Source organism: Bufo bufo, chromosome 10, assembly GCF_905171765.1.
Source record: "Bufo bufo chromosome 10, aBufBuf1.1, whole genome shotgun sequence".
Classification (NCBI taxonomy): domain Eukaryota; kingdom Metazoa; phylum Chordata; class Amphibia; order Anura; family Bufonidae; genus Bufo; species Bufo bufo.
The window spans coordinates 106,410,449-106,431,140 of NC_053398.1; the positions used below are offsets into that span (position 1 = coordinate 106,410,449).

Sequence of the window (20,692 nt, forward strand, 5' to 3'; positions counted from 1 at the left end):
GCATTGCGCCGAACCTTGACCCAAGACACATACATTAGGTGAAACAGGACAGCCAATTGAGACATTTCAGCACATGGACACACCCCTACCCTATAACAGAACCCGATCTGGCAGCCATTTTACATTCTGTGTTTTGCCAGTGTAGGGAGAGGTTGCTTTGTGGAGCAGGGACAGACTGTTAGGGGCACCAAATGCTAGCTAATAGTGCAACAAAAGTCCTTTTAAGGACTGGTATAGGTGTGCTATCGATAGGTGGTATATACTGAGGGGTGTGATATACTTATAATATACTTTCTAACATAGAAAATATATTATAGTGCATTTGTATTGTGCAGCAGTTGTGTGCGGTTCTGCTGCGATACCGCAGCTATATAGAGGGACAAAAAAAATCTAGAATATTCGCGATTACGAAGATATAGCACTATATTCTAGATATTCTCAAATTCTCAAAGTGCCAATAAAAATTCACGATTAGAATATTCGCGATCAACACTACTATAAACCTGTTACTGATTGAGGGTTGCGATATACCTTCTGCCACAAAATACTGATTAAGGGATTTGATATACCTACTTCCACAAAATACAGATTAAGGGGTGCGATATACCTGCTTCCACCAAATATTGATTAAGGGGTTCTGTATACCTGCTTCCACAAAATACTGATTAAGGGGATTGATATACCTGTTTCCACCAAATATTGATTGAGACCTGCGATACACCTGCTTCCACAAAATACTGATTAAGGGGTTTGATATACCTGCTTCCACCAAATATTGATTAAGGGGTTCTATATGCCTGCTTCCACAAAATACTGATTGAGAAGTGCGATATACCTGCTTCCACAAAATACAGATTGAGGGGTGCGCTATACCTGCTTCCACCAAATATTGATTCAGGGGTTCTATATACTGTACCTGCTTCCACAAAATACTGATTAAGGGGATTGATATACCTGTTTCCACCAAATATTGATTGAGGCCTGCGATACACCTGCTTCCACAAAATACTGATTAAGGGGTTTAATATACCTGCTTCCACCAAATATTGATTGAGGGGTTCTATATACCTGCTTCCACAAAATACTGATTGAGAAGTGCGATATACCTGCTTCCACAAAATACAGATTGAGGGGTGCGCTGTACCTGCTTCCACCAAATATTGATTCAGGGGTTCTATATACCTGCTTCCACAAAATACTGATTAAGGAGATTGATATAATGTACCTGCTTCCACAAAATACTGATTAAGGGGTTTGATATACCTGCTTCCACAAAATACTGATTGAGGGGTGCGATATACCTGCTTCCACAAAATACTGATTAAGGGGGATTGATATACCTGCTTCCACCAAATATTGATTGAGGCCTATGACACACCTGCTTTTACACAACACTGATTAAGGGGTTTGATATTCCAGTTTCCACCAAATACTGATTGAGGCCTGCGATATACATGCTTCCACAAATACTGCTCTTCTCTAGAGACTTTGGCACAGGGTCATTTTGAAAATGACAGGCAGAGGAAGAGGCAGGCCATTCCGCAGGGTTGGTATGGGTCGGGCAGGTGCAGCAGGCCGGAGCCTAAGTGGGAAGTTGGAGAAGGTGCGTGCGATTACGTCAAAGGACGCACCAGAGTTGGTTGAGTGGCTCACTCAGCCTTCAGCTTCTGCACCCTCCTCATCTTCTGTATCTGCACCATCCTTACTCTCTGCTGTGTGCACCTCCAAAGACAACACCACCACCCTCCACTCGAGTCAGAGGAATTATTTTCCTATCCATTCCCAGAACTTACCGATGTGCAGCCATTCTTGGCATCAGATGAGAAAGAGGAGGTAGCAACGGCCGCCACCCAGCGGTCTGACGACAGTACCCAGATCAGCCGAAGGAGGGTGGTCCCCGCTGTTGCAGTCTACTCCGAGATCTCTAATGTCAGTGGTGGTGAAGGTGACGATGATGACGTGTTAATGGGCGTCATGTGTGCGCCCACAAGAGAGGAAGAGGAGGGGAGTTCAGAGGGAGACGGAGCAGCAGATAGGGAGGTAAAGGAGGAGAAGCAGGCAGAACTCGCAGTGCACAAGAGGCAAAAAGCAGACTGCAAATGTATCTGGAGCGAGCCATCCACCATGCACGGTCACATCTTGCGCTCCCAGGACGCCGGCACATGGCTCCACAGTGTGTTTTTTTTTAAACGTGTCAGCTGCTGACAATAGCGTTGCCATCTGCAGCCTCTGCTGTCAATGCATAAGTCGCGGTAAGCACAACACTCACCTAGGTACGACTGCCTTAAGAACGCACCTGGCCTCCCATCACCGAGCCCAGTGAGAGCAACACCTTCTAAACCCACAAAGCCACACTCCCGGCGCTCCACGTCCTGCCTCTTCTCCTCTCTCCTCCCATTTTTGCTCCACTCCACCTTCCACAGTGCCATCGTCGCGTTCATTTGGCAGAAGGCAGGCTTCCGTGGCCCAAATGTTCTAGCGTAAAAAGTTGATGACGCCGTATAAACCTCTTGCCCAACGGCTGACCGCTGGCTTGTCAGAACTGCTAGCCCGCCAACTACTGCCAGATAAATTGGTGGACTCGGAGGCCTTTATAAAATTTGCGGCCATTGGCACACCGCAATGTAAAGTCCCTGGAAGGAAATATTTCTCCCAGAAGGGCATCCCAGAGCTATATGGCCACGTTCAGCGGCAAGTGAATATATCTCTGTCACACAGTGTCGGTGCCAAGATACATCTGACCACAGACACGTGGTCTAGCAAACACGGGCAGGGAAGGTACATAACTTTTACTGCCCACTGGGTGAACCTTCTGACGGCCGTCAAGCATGTAACCCGTGGCACCAGTGTGGATTTGGTGTTACTGCCACGGATTGCATGCAGGCCTGCCTCTTCTTCTCCTCCTACTCCATCCTCTGTCTCCTCCTTGGCTGACTCCTCCTTTTCCACTGCTACCGCCTCTTCCGCTGCACCCCCCAAGCTCCCCAGAATCTATTCAACGTGCCAGGTGAGATGTTGCCATGTTGTGCTGCGGCTGAGAGCCACACTGGTCCTGCACTGCTTTCAGCTCTGCGGTCACAGGCCGATCGGTGGTTAACCCCGCTCAATTTGTAAAGTGGTGTGCGACAACGGTGCCAATCTGCTGATTGCGCTGAAACAGGGGAAAATGACACACATGCCGTACATGGCACACGTTCTGAACTTAGTCGTGCAGCGATTCATTGCCAAATACACCAGGACGTCTTGCGGCAGGCCAGGAAAATCTCTGGCCATTTTAGAAGATCTCACACGGCCATGGCTCGCCTTGCTGACCTTCAGCGGTGACACCACCTGCCCGTCAGACGTCTGATTTGTGACAGCCCAACGCGATGGAACTCCACCTTGTATATGCTTGATAGGCTGCTCCAGCAGAAACGTGCCATTAACGACTACATGTACGAATTCTGCAGCAGGACAGGTTCTGGGGAGCTTGGTTTCTTTTAACCACGCCAGTGGCTGCTCATGCGCAACGCATGGAGACTTCTGCAGCCATTTGATGAGATCACCAAACTGGTCAGTAGCAGCCAGGCACCATCAGTGACATCGTACCTTACGCCTTCTTTTTGGAGTATGCATTGCGTCGTGTCATTCATCAAGCCGTCGAGGAGCAGGAGCTGGAAGATGAGGAAGTCACAATGCTGAATCAAATACCAGGGGCGGGGGCTACTTCATCTGAGACAAGTCAGCAGGAGTGTGAAGAGGAGTTAGAGGAGGATGGTGGCTGGGGGGAGGAGGAGAAGGAGGAGCAAGAAGAGCAGGCTTTGAGGTGGACTTTAAACTTTACGGGGATCCCTGGTGTTGTCCATGGCTCGGGGGAGGAGACCGAGGACGACATTCTCCTGGGCGATGAGCAGGAGCCAGGGCGCTCCACCGCTTCCAATAGTGCAAATGGGGGCCTTCATGCTCCAGTGTTTGAAGAGGGATCTCCGTATAAAAAGCATTAAGAGCAAGGACCAGTACTGGGTGGCAACGTACTTAGACCTCCGCCACAAACACAAAATGGAGGACATGTTACCAGCATCACAGAGGATTGGCAGAATGCAGCATTTCCAGGTCTTGCTGCAAGAGATGCTGCATTCTGCTGTTGAGGGCGCTGGCAGAGGAATTTCCACCCACAGCGAAACAGGTGCAGGTACAAATCCTACCGCGCTTTCAAGAAGAGGGAAGTTTGAAGATGTGTTGGTCACTTCGGATATGAGATCATTCTTGCAGCCAACCCATTGACAGCCGCCCTCCGGATCCAGCCTCAGGGAACGCCTAGACCGACAGGTGTCCGACAACATCGGGTTAAGGGCCGATGTGGACACTCTGAGAAGGAACCACTGGACAACTGGGTGTGCAGGCTTGACCTGTGGCCAGAGCTGGCACAATTTGCCATGGAACTCTTGGATCGCCCCACGTCGAGTGTCCTGTATGAAAGGACGTTCAGCGCAGCAGGGGGGGTTGTGACCGATGAGCGCACTAGCCTAGCTCACGACAGTGTGGACTACCTCACATTTCTAAAAATGAATAAGGCATGGATCTAGAAGGAATTCAACACCTGTGATGACCACATGTAATTAAATTTCCTCATGCCAGCCCACACATATCCGCCACCACCCAGAACAAAGAATGGTCCTTGTCTTATGTATATACAGCGGCATAAAAGGCCTTTTCTGTCAGGTGAATGCCTAATTTTTGGGGCCTCTACTCCAGTGGTCTAAAGTAAAAAATTTATCCAGTGACCTCCTAATGTACCTCCAGCCACATCATCACTTGTTCTCTTCTGTCAGGTGAATGCCTAATTTTTGGGGCCTGTACTGGCTTACAGTAAAATTGTTATCCACTGACAGTCTAATATACCTCCAGCCACATAATCACTTGTTCTTTTCTGTCAGGTGAATGCCTCATTTTTGGGCCTGTACTCCGATGGCCTACAGTAAAATAGTTATTCAGTGACCACCTAATGTACCTCCAGCCACATCATCACTTGTTCTTTTCTGTCAGGTGAATGCCAAATTTTTGGGGCCTGTACTGGCCTACGGTAAAATTGTTATCCACTGACCGTCTAACATAGCTCCAGCCACATAATCACTTGTTCTTTTCTGTCAGGTGAATGCCTAATTTTTGGGGCCTGTCCACTGGCCTACAGTAAAATTGTTATTCAGTGACCGTCTAATGTACATCCAGCCACATAATCACTTGTTCTTTTCTGTCAGGTGAATGCCTAATTTTTGGGGCCTGTACTGGCCTACAGTAAAATTGTTATCCACTGACCGTCTAATATACCTCCCGCCACATAAACACTTGTTCTTTTCTGTCAGGTGAATGCCTAGTTTTTGGGGCCTGTCCACTGGCCTGCAGTAAAATTGTTATTCAGTGACCGCCTAATGTACCTTCAGCCACATAATCACTTGTTCTTTTCTGTCAGGCGAATGCCTAATTTTTGGGGCCTGTAGTGGCCTACGGTAAAATTGTTATCCACTGACCGTCTAACATAGCTCCAGCCACATAATCACTTGTTCTTTTCTGTCAGGTGAATGCCAAATTTTTGGGGCCTGTCCACTGGCCTACAGTAAAAATTTTATTCAGTGACCGTCTAATGTACCTCCAGCCACATAATCACTTGTTCTTTTCTGTCAGATGAATGCCTAATTTTTGGGGCCTGTACTGGCCTACAGTAAAATTGTTATCCACTGACCGTCTAATATACCTCCCGCCACATAAACACTTGTTCTTTTCTGTCAGGTGAATGCCTAGTTTTTGGGGCCTGTACTCCACTGGCCTACAGTAAAATTGTTATTCAGTGACCGCCTAATGTACCTCCAGCCACATAATCACTTGTTCTTTTCTGTCAGGTGAATGCCTAGTTTTTGGGGCCTGTACTGGCCTACGGTAAAATTGTTATCCACTGACCGTCTAACATAGCTCCAGCCACATAATCACTTGTTCTTTTCTGTCAGGTGAATGCCTTTTTTTTGGGGCCTGTCCACTGGCCTACAGTAAAATTGTTATTCAGTGACCGTCAAATGTACATCCAGCCACATAATCACTTGTTCTTTTCTGTCAGATGAATGCCTAATTTTTGGGGCCTGTACTGGCCTACAGTAAAATTGTTATCCACTGACCGTCTAATATACCTCCCGCCACATAAACACTTATTCTTTTCTGTCAGGTGAATGCCTAGTTTTTGGGACCTGTCCACTGGCCTACAGTAAAATTGTTATTCAGTGACCGCCTAATGTACCTTCAGCCACATAATCACTTGTTCTTTTCTGTCAGGCGAATGCCTAATTTTTAGGGCCTGTACTGGCCTACAGTAAAATTGTTATCCACTGACCCTATAATATACTTCCAGCCACATAATCACTTGTTCTTTTCTGTCAGGTGACTGCCTAATTTTTGGGGCCTGTACTCCACTGGCCTACAGTAAAATTGTTATTCAGTGACCGCCTAATGTACCTCCAGCCACATAATCACTTTTTCTTTTCTGTCAGGTGAATGGGCCTATACTCCTGTGGACTAAAACAATTTTTTTCTGGGCTCCAGCAGGGCACATTTTTAAGAGTTTCTCTTTAAGACGCATAAAAATGGCCCCTGATTAAAATACATATTTTTTGTGGGAATATGTGCCTTTAATCCCCCTCTGTTATGTCACTGTCCATGTTGTGGGACTATTTGTGCACTTCTAGTAAGTATTTGGTGGCTGCAAATATGACCTGAAGGTTTTTTAGGTTTGCCTGCCATTAAAGTAAAAGGTGCCCACCGCAAACGTGTGGTTCGCGAACATTTGATCGCGAACAAGCGTTCGTGAAACATCCTGGCCAATGTTCGTCCATCACTAGTGGTCACACATGTCCATCACTGTGCTTTTCAATGCTGTGGGGCTGCCAGTGTTAGCCAAGTACAGCAGTCAGCTATCTATGGCAGTCCCACAGAGATGAATTGACATGCCAACAACCAACCCACACAAATAGGGGTACACAGGACCCCCGTTGTCACGATTATTAGGGCCCCAGGTTAAGACAGAGGATAGGAGATAGATTTTGTTCATAGGCACAACCATTTAAGTATAGGACATCAATGCGAAAGCCCTTGACAATGCTACAGCCCCTACCATATCCTATTCTACTTCATATCTGCTGCAAAGGTTTACATTACCTGGACTGTCACTCTCTGGACTATATTCATCCGCGTCACATTTCTCTTCTTTACTTTCATCTCCAGGCTTATTTTTTGGTGACCAGGTCATTTTATTTTCCTTTTTTAACCTCCTTCTGGCATTAGCAAACCAAGTAGACACTTGTGTGAGGGTCATCTTTGTAATAATCGCCAGCATAATTTTTTCACCTTTCGTTGGATAGGGATTTTTTCGATGCTCATATAGCCAGGTCTTTAGGGTGCTTGTGGTCTCTCTGGTTGCATTTTTCCGTCTTGTGGAGACCGTAAAATCCAGCGTTCCGAACCTTTCAAGAGATAAATATTTAAGAAACTGAATCTGACTTATTCTTATTGAAAGGACATAAAAAATTCCATTTTCTGTAGAAGTATTTCAGCAAGAGCAACCAAATTAAACCAGATTGAAACAGAAAAAGTAAGGCTTTATTTATACACATTTTGTCTGGCTTTTTTGCCAGTAAAAAGAACCTCAGAATAACTGCATGCATTTTTTTGGACTACTTGTGTTTCTTGCTGCATTTTTTGTGGCATTTTTTTTTGCAAACAGTGTGTCTTACCACTAGCATTTCCTTCACTGTGTTTAAATATACAGTACAGACCAAAAGTTTGGACACACCTTCTCATTCAAAGACTATGAAAATTGTAGATTCACACTGAAGGCATCAAAACTATGAATTAACACATGTGGAATTATACACATAACAAACAAGTGTGAAACAACTGAAAATATGTCATATTCTAGGTTCTTCAAAGTAGCCACCTTTTGCTTTGATTACTGCTTTGCACACTCTTGGCATTCTCTTGATGAGCTTCAAGAGGTAGTCCCCTGAAATGGTTTTCACTTCACAGGTGTGCCCTGTCAGGTTTAATAAGTGGGATTTCTTGCCTTATGAATGGGGTTGGGACCATCAGTGGCGTTGAGGAGAAGTCAGGTGGATACACAGCTGATAGTCCTACTGAATAGACTGTTAGAATTTGTATTATGGCAAGAAAAAAGCAGCTAAGTAAAGAAAAACGAGTGGCCATCATTACTTTATGAAATAAAGGTCAGTCAGTCAGCCGAAAAATTGGGAAAACTTTGAAAGTAAGGGCTATTTGACCATGAAGGAGAGTGATGGGGTGCTGCGCCAAATGACCTGGCCTCCACAGTCACCGGACCTGAACCCAATCGAGATGGTTTGGGGTGAGCTGGACCGCAGAGTGAAGGCAAAAGGGCCAACAAGTGCTAAGCATCTCTGGGAACTCCTTCAAGACTGTTGGAAGACCATTTAAGGGGACTACCTCTTGAAGCTCATCAAGAGAATGCCAAGAGTGTGCAAAGCAGTAATCAAAGCAAAAGGTGGCTACTTTGAAGAACCTAGAATATGACATATTTTCAGTTGTTTCACACTTGTTTGTTATGTATATAACTCCACATGTGTTAATTCATAGTTTTGATGCCTTCATAGTCATGAAAATAAAGAAAACTCTTTGAATGAGAAGGTGTGTACTGTTGGTCGGTACTGTATATATATATATATATATATATATATATATATATATGCACCCTCAGGGTACAACCATATGGTCAGGTTTCCTGATGCAGTATAAAGTATAAAGGACAGATCCCACTTCTCTTTTTAGAATTAACTCCTCATTTTGGTTTCCAAAACTGCATCAGGAAACCTGACTGTGTGGCCGTACCCTTAGGTAGACGTAGTGGCTGCTGAATGGCCGAGACATGCCTGCAATGTGGCCAGGAGATGCAGGACTGCGCAGCTTGCTGCTAAAAAAAAGTGCTTGCTCCTTGCATGACCATGTGATTTGCCTAAAAATCATTAGCAAACAGTCAACACTTCTTTCATTAACAATATGCAGTGATCTGAAGCTACTGGCAGCATCACAGCCATGACTTGGCCAGGCAACGGTATGTGTTACAGTCCAGGAAGCGCCACATTTCACCCCTTGTTCACAGACACGTCTGAAGAAGGTCAAGGAGAGGACTGAAACGTTCAGTTTATTTAATATCTGTCACTTCTGATAAAAAAATATATATACTTATCTGCATATTCATGTGATGCACCATTGACCTACCTCACTGGATACTAACCCCAAGGTCTATAACTGGAACTGCAGTTCTTTAATACACTGTGCAAGTCTTATTCGTTCAAAATTTCAAAGTCATAGAATGCCAACTATGCCACAAATCATTTCATGTCATTTATGATCTGCTAGATCTGCCCTGGTCAACTGTAAGGGCCATTATTGTGAAGTGGAAGCATGTGAGAATGGTCAAGTGCTGAAGTCTGTGGTTTGTCACCTATCACCTGGTCGAGCAGCTACGCTCAAGCCTAAGACTAGGGTTCTCAATGTCAAGCACTGGCTTGAGTTGTGTAAAGCGCACCACCTCTGGACCCTAGAGCTTTGGAGATGGGTTCTCTAGAGTGATGAATCTGGCAGTATGATGAAATAATCTAGGTTTGACTGATTCCCAAAGAATGTCAGAATGCATAGTGTCTTCTGTGAAATCTGGTGGAGGACAGATAATAGTCTGGGACTGCTCTTCGGGGTTCGGCCTTTTATCTTCAGTGAATGGCAATGTTAAAAGTACAACATACAAATATATTTTAGTAAAGTGTAAGCTTCCAAATTTGTGTCAAAAGTTTGGGGAAATGTCATGTTCTGATCCATTATGACTGTGCTTCAATACACAAAGCAGAGTCCATAAAGACATGACATATTCACTGTGGAAGAACTTAAGTGACCTGTACAGACCCACATCGAAAACCTTTAGGATAAACTGAACTGGCACAAATTCCCACAGACACACTCCAAAATCTTATTGAAAGCCTTTCCATTAGAGTGGAAGTGTAATACCTCGGCTCAAGGGTACTTTGGACCATAGCCATTTGTGGACATTTGTCCCTATCGCTACTATGCAAAGCCATCAGGGGTTAACTTGTAATTTGATTTATGCTGTTGTGTGCATTTCATATTGTTGAACTCAATCTAATGTTTATTGTAATATATACACTTCATTTTCACTGTTATTGCACTGGTATTTGGACTGCACTGTGGAAAGGGTTAATGCACAGCCAGCTAATACTGAGAGACTATACTAAGTTTTGGAGGGAAAAACAGACAAAATGACCCTCTGAATGTCTGGTTTAACTCTGTTGTTTACATCTGAGAAGTGTTTATGTCTGGAAAACTGCTTAGTCATTCCCATGGACTTGCACTGAAACTCTGTACAAGTCTATAAAAGAAAGATATTGTAACAATGTTTCTGTTTAGGTCATGCTTCTCAGCTCCACCCCTCCCACTAGTTCTAGTTCAGCTAGTTGTCTGTAGATAGGGGCCAATGCTTTGTTAAAGAGACTCTGCTAATATGCAGATAGGGACCCCAAAAGAGTACTAAGAAAAATACCAGCCAATCCCCCCAAAATAACAATCCGTCACAGTAAGGGAATAAACCTGTACTGAGCTGTAGAATAACGTTATCTTTATATTTTTACCTAATCGTAAGCCGCAAAAGTAAAAAAAGCAAAAAAAATAAATAAAAATAAAATTGTGGAATTGCTGCACTAATCAATAAATTATATGCACCCAAATCTTGTTCTACAAAAAACATACTCTCATGTGGCTACATCAGTGGTAGCTGACAACAAATACACCCCCTGTGTAGTCTGATCCTGCAGTCATATTCCCACTTTATCCCAGGGGTCAGCAACCTTCGGCACTCCAGCTGTTGTGAACCTACAATTCCCAGCATTCTCCATTCATTTCTTTGAGAGTTTTGAGTAGAACAGAGCAAGTATACATGCTGGGAGTTGTAGTTTCACAACACCTAAAGTTCCGGAGGTTGCCTACCCCTGTTCTATCCACTATTTCTTGCTAACCTGCCAAATGTATGTAGAAGACAATAGGGGGAAAGGAAGGTGTATCAGTGATTTTGAATTTAAAGTTCCTACTGTCTTTCTTAGAATTCTATTATGTGTTGTTCCTCTGTTAATCCTCCATGAAATGTCTATATTGACAAAAAGAAATGACCATTATCGGATTTTTCTTTACACAGCTAGCGGCACCGTATAGTGACATAGCCTGACACCGCCAGCACTGATTGGATAGTGTCAGAGTGTGCAGGAACAAGCAGTCATATAGTATGCTAGCACCCAGTTGTCATTTTATTCAAACTCTTCCAGGAGGAATAACAGAGGTATGGCACTTCTTTAACTAACAGACAATAATAAAGTAACTTCTGGTGTTCCTGACATTTTCTGGTAATATCTAGAACACAGCATCAAGTGTGAGAAGGGGACCAGCTGGATCTTCTGGGAGATCTGCTGTAGAGGATGGGATTGCTACGGATTATGATCAAGATTTCGCTAGCCTGCTGCTTGGCTCTTCTTTATTCTTCTTGATTCATTATTTCCAGACACATCATATTTATTAAGCAGAGTTCTGGCAGATAAAAGTGGATCTTTGAGAGTTTCAGTTAGAAGCATTTGCAGTCTTAGCACACCACCTAGTGGACATTTGAGGTATGATACCAGTGGGTGAAAATGAGTCCACTTAGATGCAGTCTATGTGCAGGCAGAGTGTCTTAGATGCCCATACAGTGCTATTGACTCACTGATGAAAAATACTGTATATATACAGTGCGGGATACGGTATTTACTAAAAATATTTTGAAACTTTGTCTTGCTTTCCAAAGCCTTTCAGTTATGGTGGCACCAGGGTATATTATGTGCCAAGTATCCATTAGAGAGCGGTATTTTTTAAACTTAGTCTGATTATAATTCATTTCTGAAATCACTATAATATTTAGTAGCTTTGTTTCCCACTCAGCAAGTAATATGCTGTAATTCTGTCAATGTAATTACTTTATAAATTACATAAACATGTGATGCACAATACATGCTCCTTTTGCTGTAATAAAGTAGGGTATCCACCTTAAGTATATGCTGAAATGTGTATTCTGTACTGTACAGTAGATATATAAGATAAATATAAGATAAATGTAAGATAGATAAATAGATAGACAAACATATGATAAAGATAGCCATGCTTTAGATAGACATGAGATAGATAGATAGATAGATAATAGATAGATAATAGATAGATAATAGATAGATAATAGATAGATAGGAATAATACAATGCAACAACACTCTGCAAACCAAATCAAGAACAAAAAAAAGTATTCTAATGCTAATGCTACGCTTATTAAGTAAATCTGAGATTCTTGGCAAATTCATTTTGTACAAAATTATCTGGGCCCGTCTGCCAAACGTTAAGGTGATCTCTGTAAGATGGGAACCTAACACTAAATTCTACCTGTTATGTACCAGGGAGTGTAGGTTCCACATGCATGCTGGGCCCACCTCTATTTTTGTCATTTTTGGTGCCAAAATGGCCTCCATTAAATCCAGGGAATGCAGGTACCAACATGCATACTGAGCCCACTTCACACCTCTCCTGGTGCCAGGTGCCCCCCCCCCCCCCCCCCCCCCCCAACATATGCAATGAGAGTCCACCCTATACTCCTCCTGGTGCCAAAAGGCTTCCAGTGAGTGAGGGGGAGCAGGCCAAGCTTTATACTCACACTAATCCTAATCAGCCTATGGGGCAGACGAGCCGGTCAGGGGTGCACGACCAACAGGAGTCAGCCACACCTCCGGTACAAACTGGATAGATAGATATGGATAGATACATACATATATAAAAAGAGGATAGATAAGTTAGAGATAGCTATAGATAGACCCATTTATTAATATGAGCTATAGATAGATATGAGATAGTTTCTACTGTCTAAGCGTATTTGAAATTTTTGGAATTTTTGATAATAAGTTCTGAGAAATAATGTGCATATCCTGCACTTGATAACACGGTATAGAAATAAGGTCCTGCCTAGTTGATAAGATTCCGACCATTCTCTGTTATAAGCTTGCTTTGGGATTCATCATATGTCGTAACAATCCCTTGGAAATGGTGGGGTTTGATGTCTGTTGTAGCATCACAGAGAAGACATTAGCTATTCTTATTGATCAAAGAGGATGTTACCTGTCGTACTGGTACTGCCCCAAGGAGTGATCATATGGATAGTAGGCAGCAGGCTGAGCTATCCCTGGATGCAGAGAGCTGGCGCCATCCTTCATTTCATACTGAGAGGTCTGTGCGAAAAGAAAGGAATTAGCTCTAACATGAACCATCCTTATGTAGCGGAAGTATTCAATCTCATGGCTGCTAGAAGTCCAGACATCTCGATGGACAATATATTTACCAGTTACATTTCCTAAAATTATTTGGATCTGTCTACTGTATCTATTTGTCTATCTCTATCTATCTTTCTATCATCTATTTATCTATCATCTATCTATCTATCTATCTATCTATCTATCTATCTATCTATCTATCTATAATAATAATCTTTATAATATGTTAATCTTCATTTACATAGCGCCAACATATTCCGCAGAACTTTACAATCAGCAGAGGGAGGTATCTATCTATCTATCTATCTATCCATCCATCTCCTATCTATCTATCTGTCTATTATCTATCTATCTATCTATCTATCTATCTATCTATCTATCTATCTGTCTATTATCTATCTATCTATCTATCTATCTATCTATCTATCTATCTATCTATCTATTATCTATCTATCTATCTATTATCTATCTATCTCCTATCTATCTATCTATCTATCTATCTATCTATCTGTCTGTCTGTCTGTCTGTCTATCTATCTATCTATCTATCTATCTATCTATCTATCTATCTATCTGTCTATCTGTCTATTCATCTATCACCTACCTATTTATCTATCTATAATAATAATCTTTATAATATATTAATCTTTATTTACATAGCGCCAACATATTTCGCAGTGCTTTACAATCAGCAGAGGTATCTATCTATCTGTCTATCTGTCCGTGTTCTATCTATCCATTTTCTTTCTTTCTTTCTTTCTTTCTTTCTTTCTTTCTTTCTTTCTTTCTTTCTTTCTTTCTTTCTTTCTTTCTTTCTTTCTTTCTTTCTTTCGTCAGTCTGTCCGTGTTTTGTCTATCTATCTGTCTACCTATCTATCCATGATCTATCTAATATCTATCTATCTATCTATCTATCTATCTATCTATCTATCTATCTATCTATTATCTATCTATTATCTGTCTATCTATCTATCTCTCTATTATCTATCTATTATCTATCTATCTATCTCTCTATCTCTCTATCTATCTATCTATCTATCTATCTATCTCTCTATCTCTTTATCTATCTATCTATCTATCTATCTCATATTTATCTATCTATCTATCTCTCTCTCTATCTCTCTATCTATCTATCTACTATCTGCCCTATAACACTGAAATCTGTGGAATAAATTGCTGAGATGAATGTTAGTGTTTTCTCGGTATATTACTTACCAGAGTGGAATACAAGGATGCTGGGTCAGAAGTGCAGGGGCGGTAGCTGGTGTAGCCTGGACTGGCTGCGGTGTACTGGGGGTTATAGACTCCTAGCGCTGCACTCAGATCAGTCCTTGTGCTGACCAGCAGCCTGTTCTCATAAGAAGGGCAGCAGATGGTAGGGGTCTGGGCAGAAGTAGCAGAGACCTCGGGCAGCGATTTAGATATCGAGGAATCATAACACATTGTACTTGGATTTGTCGAAACCAAAAACTGCAAATATAACATATAATACAATAAAATTTGACCATAACAAAGTGCGCAAAACACTGTGCAAATAATGAGAAAAACCCACATAAAATCCACGTCCAATGATGTATGTCAGATAAGATTTGACCCATAATAGATTTGACCCATAACTATGTGCAAAAATCCTTCTGCCTCCATTCATAAATGATCTTCTTGACTTCTTGACAAAATGATACATTGTTACAAGAGGCCATTTACTTGATAGACAAATTCTTTTTAACATTTTGAATTTGTTCTACATTTTACATTACGGTTTATGTTATACATTTCATCTATGGCATATAGTGTCCAGAACATGATACCAATCCACAGCATTACACATTTTCAATCTTAAAATTTTAAAAATTCTTTAAAAAAATTGTCAGAATTGCTATCCCTGTTGATGCATCAGCACTCATGAATGAGAGGACAGAGCTGCCACTTACCTGAGAGTTGCCGTTGTACGGATATCCAAACTGAGTAAATGACATCTCCGCTCCTGATTTTTTTATTACCATAGACAATAGTTTACCCGCAGATGAGTCGCAACCAAGGCAGAATCAGATGCACATCCCAAGCCCAGGCTTTTTACTTAATTATATATGATTGCACTTAACCAGAGCAGCATCTTCAGCTTGCAGGACAATGCTACAGAGAGGTTAGGCTTCCTGTCAGAATAATAAATCAGGCAAAGATGGGTTTAGCAGACAAGAGTTCAAAAAAAAAAGATGCAATAAATCTTGCTAGCTATGAAGACAGCTTGTTGTATTATTTGCTTATCTATAGTTCTTTAGCCTTCATCCATGCAAGAGGAGGAAAGTGACGTCACAGTAATCCCAAAGCCCAGGACAGGATAGGATCCCAATCATATTCTGCATCTTTCAAGCTACAGTGCAAAATTGTTTCTTGTCATTTTAACCCATTGGACTCCAGAGACTTCATTTCCGTACATTGTGACCAAATCTATACGCCACCCTTCTTGCACTTTTGACACTAAAGGTAGTTTCCCTATTAGTGATCGATAAACTGATACGATTTGTAGAGAAAAGAATTGGAACAGTTTTCAGATCTTAAATGGACTTAATCCCGGTTCTGGTCTTAACCCTTCACGTACCAGGGGTCTTGCTTTTTGCCAAAGTTGCAGGTGGAAATGTTTTATTTGACGCAATGGACTTGGTAGTTTCCAATTTTCGTCCTGTATTCACTATAATTAATTTGTCCTAGGATTGCCTGGGAACAATGCTACTATATTGCTTCATTCCCTCATGAAATATTCATCTATCTATTCTTCATTTAAAAAAGATGAAGCACATTGAAAAAAAAAAACCACACATCTAAACACAGAGTAAACCCATTTCTCTACGAAGACTACAGATGACATACTATATGTGACCTAGAAAATACTGCATCTATGGACAGCAAAAATAATCAGAAGCTTTATTCCACAAAGACTTTTCTGGTGGCGATTTTGTTCCACCTTGTAAAACAAAAACACCATGCATTCATCGTTTTTATAAAAAGTGTTTTCTGGTGGATTTTGTAAATATATAATACAAACATTTTTTATTTTATTTTTCTGCCTTTTTGCCTATAGAGAAGCCTATAGAGAAAAAAAAGAGCATGCTTGGACCCAAAAACTAGAATTTTGAAATTGAACATTTTCTCCAATAAGTACAAGGCAAATTGTGTTTGCCACACTTATGCGATGAATAAGATCGCTGTGAGGATCGAAATGAGTAGGGATTACTATGGTATTATTGCCACTAGAATTTTTTATATTTTTTATTTTATTCTTTTATTCAATTTATTTATTAATTACCCAATACAAAATACAAAAAACAGACCAATTTGACTAGTACAACAATCCGGATTCATCGACACACAATCTGCCAGGGCAGTCAGTACAATAAGGTACAATAAACAAAAACATCACAAAACTAACAAGCTCCCAAGTTCCCAGATAAATTCCAATCTATCCGGATTAATTGTCACCCAAGTTACTCAAACCCCCCCAACCCCCCTCCCCCCCCGGTGGTCATCTCGATGCAATCCGTTAGCGATGGTTTCTCCCATCTCTACCTTGCCCCTCCGCCCATCCTGCCCTCCAGGCAGCGACTCCACTCATCTGCTATATATTCCTCAAACCTCTCGATCCGTGCCAGTAAGTTTTTCCACTCTATAATATTCGGTGCTCTCTTTGAACCCCACTCTCTCGCAATAATCACCCTTGCTACCATAAGACCCCTTATCCAAACCCTTTTTTTCCTTTTGGCTCTGGTAAATGATGGAATACTACCTAAAACGGCGACTTCCAGATTACATGGAAGAGATATTAAAGACTCTGCACTTATAACTCGGAAAACCTCCCTCCAATAAAGTTGCACACTTGGACAGCTCCAATTTTTTATATTTAAAATAAAGATGAAGTAGTTTTAAATCCGTGTTCCAGGCGACTATCTTTTAGATTTGGATACATTTGCCGAAATAAGTCTCGTTCACCGGAATTACACTTCTTGGATCGTTGACCTGAAATATGTCATGGACCTAAAAAAGAGCACAAAAAGTTAGGCAAAGCACAATAAAAGAAATTAAATTTTTTCAAATTTCCCTACTGAATTTTAGCTAACATCTGACCACAAAGGTTTTTCTGGAAGTAAAATATTGACCTATCCTCAGGATAAGTCATGATCATCAGATCAATGTGGATCCATCATCTAGCAAAGCCACCAATCAGCTGTCTGAAGAGGCCACAGTGCGTTCAGCGATGCAGCCTCTTCCTAGGACAGTGACATCACATTCATCGGCCACGTGGTCTATGTGAAGCTCAGTCCCATTCAAGTGAATGGGGCTGGGCTGCAATACCAAGCACAGCCACTTAACAATGTACAGCGCTGTGCTTGGTTTGTTGTGAGGAGCTCGTAGCACTCATCTGAGCACTGTGGCCCTATCAAGTAGCTGATCGGTGGAGGCGCTAGTAGTTGAACCTCCACCGATCTGATAGTGATGACTTATCTTGAGGATAGGCCATCAATATTGTGCTCCCGGAGAACCCCAAGCCTCCAAAAAGTATGGTAGCTCAAATCATAAAACTGATATAAAGAGACAGAATAATTAAACAATTAGCCACATGGAGCATGGCTGGTTAATACTAGTACGTTTTCGCATAGCATTATGGCACTGACATTGTGTGATCCATATTAGGACAGCAGCTGACAACCATACACAAGCTGCGGTGGTCAAGATTGACTGCTGCATAGACAGAGGTATATAGTGGAGTTCGGAAGTTTTTCTGATCTCCACCTTTTACCGCTGTCTAGGAAGCAGTCAATGTTGACCACGGCATAGTGGAGAGGAAACAAAGGGGCAATAGACATTTATAAGCACCATAGTGAAAAGGGGGGGGGGGAGAGGTCAGCACTACCCAATGCGTAGGTGCACGTCATCGCATTGGGATGTGCTGACCTCCCCCCCCCCTTTTTGTTTGTAGTTTATATGGGAGTTGTGGCTGACTCCTATTTGATCGTGCACTCCTGTAGCCCCTCTTCTGCCTCAAAGGCTGATTTTAATTAGCATGAGTACATAGTTTGCTCAGCATGCATGCTGGTATTTGTAGTCCCTGGATTCAACGGAGGCCATTTTGGCACCACACAGACATAAACCAAAAGAGGCCGAGCATTCATGTGGGACCTACACTTCCTGAATTTCATGGTCGCTGTCATGGCACATAACAGGTGAGTTTAGTGTTAGGACCCGTCTTATAGAGATCGCCTTGGCGTGCGGCAGACGGGCTCAAATGATTTTGTACAAAATGTATTTGCTAAGCATCTCTAATTTATTAGCATAGCATTTGCAATATAATATACCTTTGTACTTTATTTTGTTTGTAGAGTGCTGTTGAACTATGTGTTGTTCTATATATAAGCACCATAGTGATTCTCTGTGATGTGATCCCATCCCCTACTGTCCAGACTGTGAATTAAGGGTCTAGTGAATGACCTAGCTCAATCTTTATTCCTTTTATTTAAAAAATGAAAACATAAATAAATAAAATTGTGGTAAAAAATAAAGCAAAAATAAATAAATGTCACTAAATATTATAGACATACTTAGTATGCCCATAACAGGAACAAACTATGCAGCCAATTGAAAAAGCTAAAAAATAGTTTTGAGCGCTGAAGACCAAAACTGGTTAAATCCAAGTGTAATTTCTGAAGTAATTTGCAATTCTATGGACAAACGATTTAACTGTATAATAGTTAATTTTAAGACTTGCAAAAACAGAAGTTTTCCGGTCATAGAGATTTATAGAATACCCACAGAGCATTTAGGAGCTCATCCTGGAACAATGGCACTTTAGGTGGATGCAATAACTTTTTGCTTAATTAATTAGGAAAAGTTATCTGCTTCCCCTATAAAGCATAAAAGTTGCCCTACCTGACATTTTGCTTCAGTTTTGACAGGTCAGTTGTACAATGATTGATGACTGCCAAGAGACCAATCTGCCTAATACCACTGCTAGGTAATTGCCTCAATTAAGTAATGAAAATGTCCTTGTTTCAGGCATTGTACAGAACAGAAGTGGCACTCCGGAGGCCAGGAGATGGAAATCTACTACTTTGTGACTTGTTTTACCATTTTTTCTTGTCACATATTAACATACATTTCCTGTTTCCACCATTTTATCCTAAAAATCTTCATAGATACAGTATAACTGACAATAGGAATGACTATTGTATGAATCCTTTCAGTTTGTTGGATAAATGTTTTATAGACATTTTTATTATAATAATATAATACAGGATGACTAGAAGCTCCTAGGTTACAATGCAAATCTGAGCCCCCCACCTACCACATGTAATTTATAACGGATGTCTTCTTCTAGGGTAGAGGGTCTTTGGGCATCCACAAGGTACAGATCCATCTACTGCATGTTCTAAAGCTTATGATTTGTTTGATAGATTGTATAAATGCACAATCAAGTATTATCAACCTTCCAATGGATTTGGTTATTCGGTTGTGTAGCTTAAAGTGATGCACCAGCTTCGACAACTTGTCATAGAGACGTATAAGTGATGCGAAGTGTAGGAGTGTATACCATATGGTGCTGTATTACAGAATTATTCTCCCCTGGAAGTATTAATTTAGAGGAGAATATCTCTGAAATATAACACAGCCAATGGATTATGACACATTTTTTTATGGCAAAAATTCATAGGAAACCAACAGACAAGAATTTTAGTATGAGAGTCATATGGAGAACCCCATAGAAGTCAATGTGTGCTGTGATTGTACAGAGTCATAATTTGCTGGTTATATAAGACACATGGGCAATGGAGGGGGGAAATGAAAGTGGAACATAGAGTCACCCAATCATACACTCAGGGACAACTGTACACTTCTGCTTTTAGTGAGGGTTAAGTATACTCTACAGTACAGACCAAAATAGTCAATAATGCCACAATACAGTCATTGTGGTCATATACCAGGTCCATGTTGTTATCCATATTATTCTGCTGCTGACTATACAAGAGAATATCATATTGATGCCGACATAGGCAGAATACATAGCTAATACACCTTCAGACTAGAGACCTAAATACATTCAGTCCCTTAGACTAGACTCCCAATTAAAATAATTTGACAGAATGCTCACCAAATAATTCCACCATATCTCAGAAATAGTTAATTTCATTTTCATTAAATAACACCTTTGTTTTGATGCTGCCAGGGCTTGCTGTGGGCAGTATTGCCATGTAAAGCAGTACAATTAACAGGTTTCTCCCATCTCAGACATATTGCCTGTTTACAAATGCCTATA

General features: G+C 41.4%; 1 protein-coding gene across 1 annotated transcript in view; it reads right to left on the bottom strand.

Annotated features, from left to right (window-relative positions):
- Window positions 1–15,392, bottom strand: part of IRX6 (iroquois homeobox 6) — a 49,431-nt gene extending 34,039 nt beyond the window's left edge. Inside the window, exons 1-4 of the mRNA XM_040408942.1 lie at window positions 15,321–15,392; window positions 14,605–14,859; window positions 13,239–13,348; window positions 7,180–7,484 (exon numbers count right to left, since the gene is read on the bottom strand). Of these exons, the coding sequence (XP_040264876.1) occupies window positions 7,180–7,484; window positions 13,239–13,348; window positions 14,605–14,859; window positions 15,321–15,392 (742 nt within the window). The remainder of the gene's footprint in view (window positions 1–7,179; window positions 7,485–13,238; window positions 13,349–14,604; window positions 14,860–15,320) is intronic.
- Window positions 15,393–20,692: the final 5,300 nt, after the last annotated feature.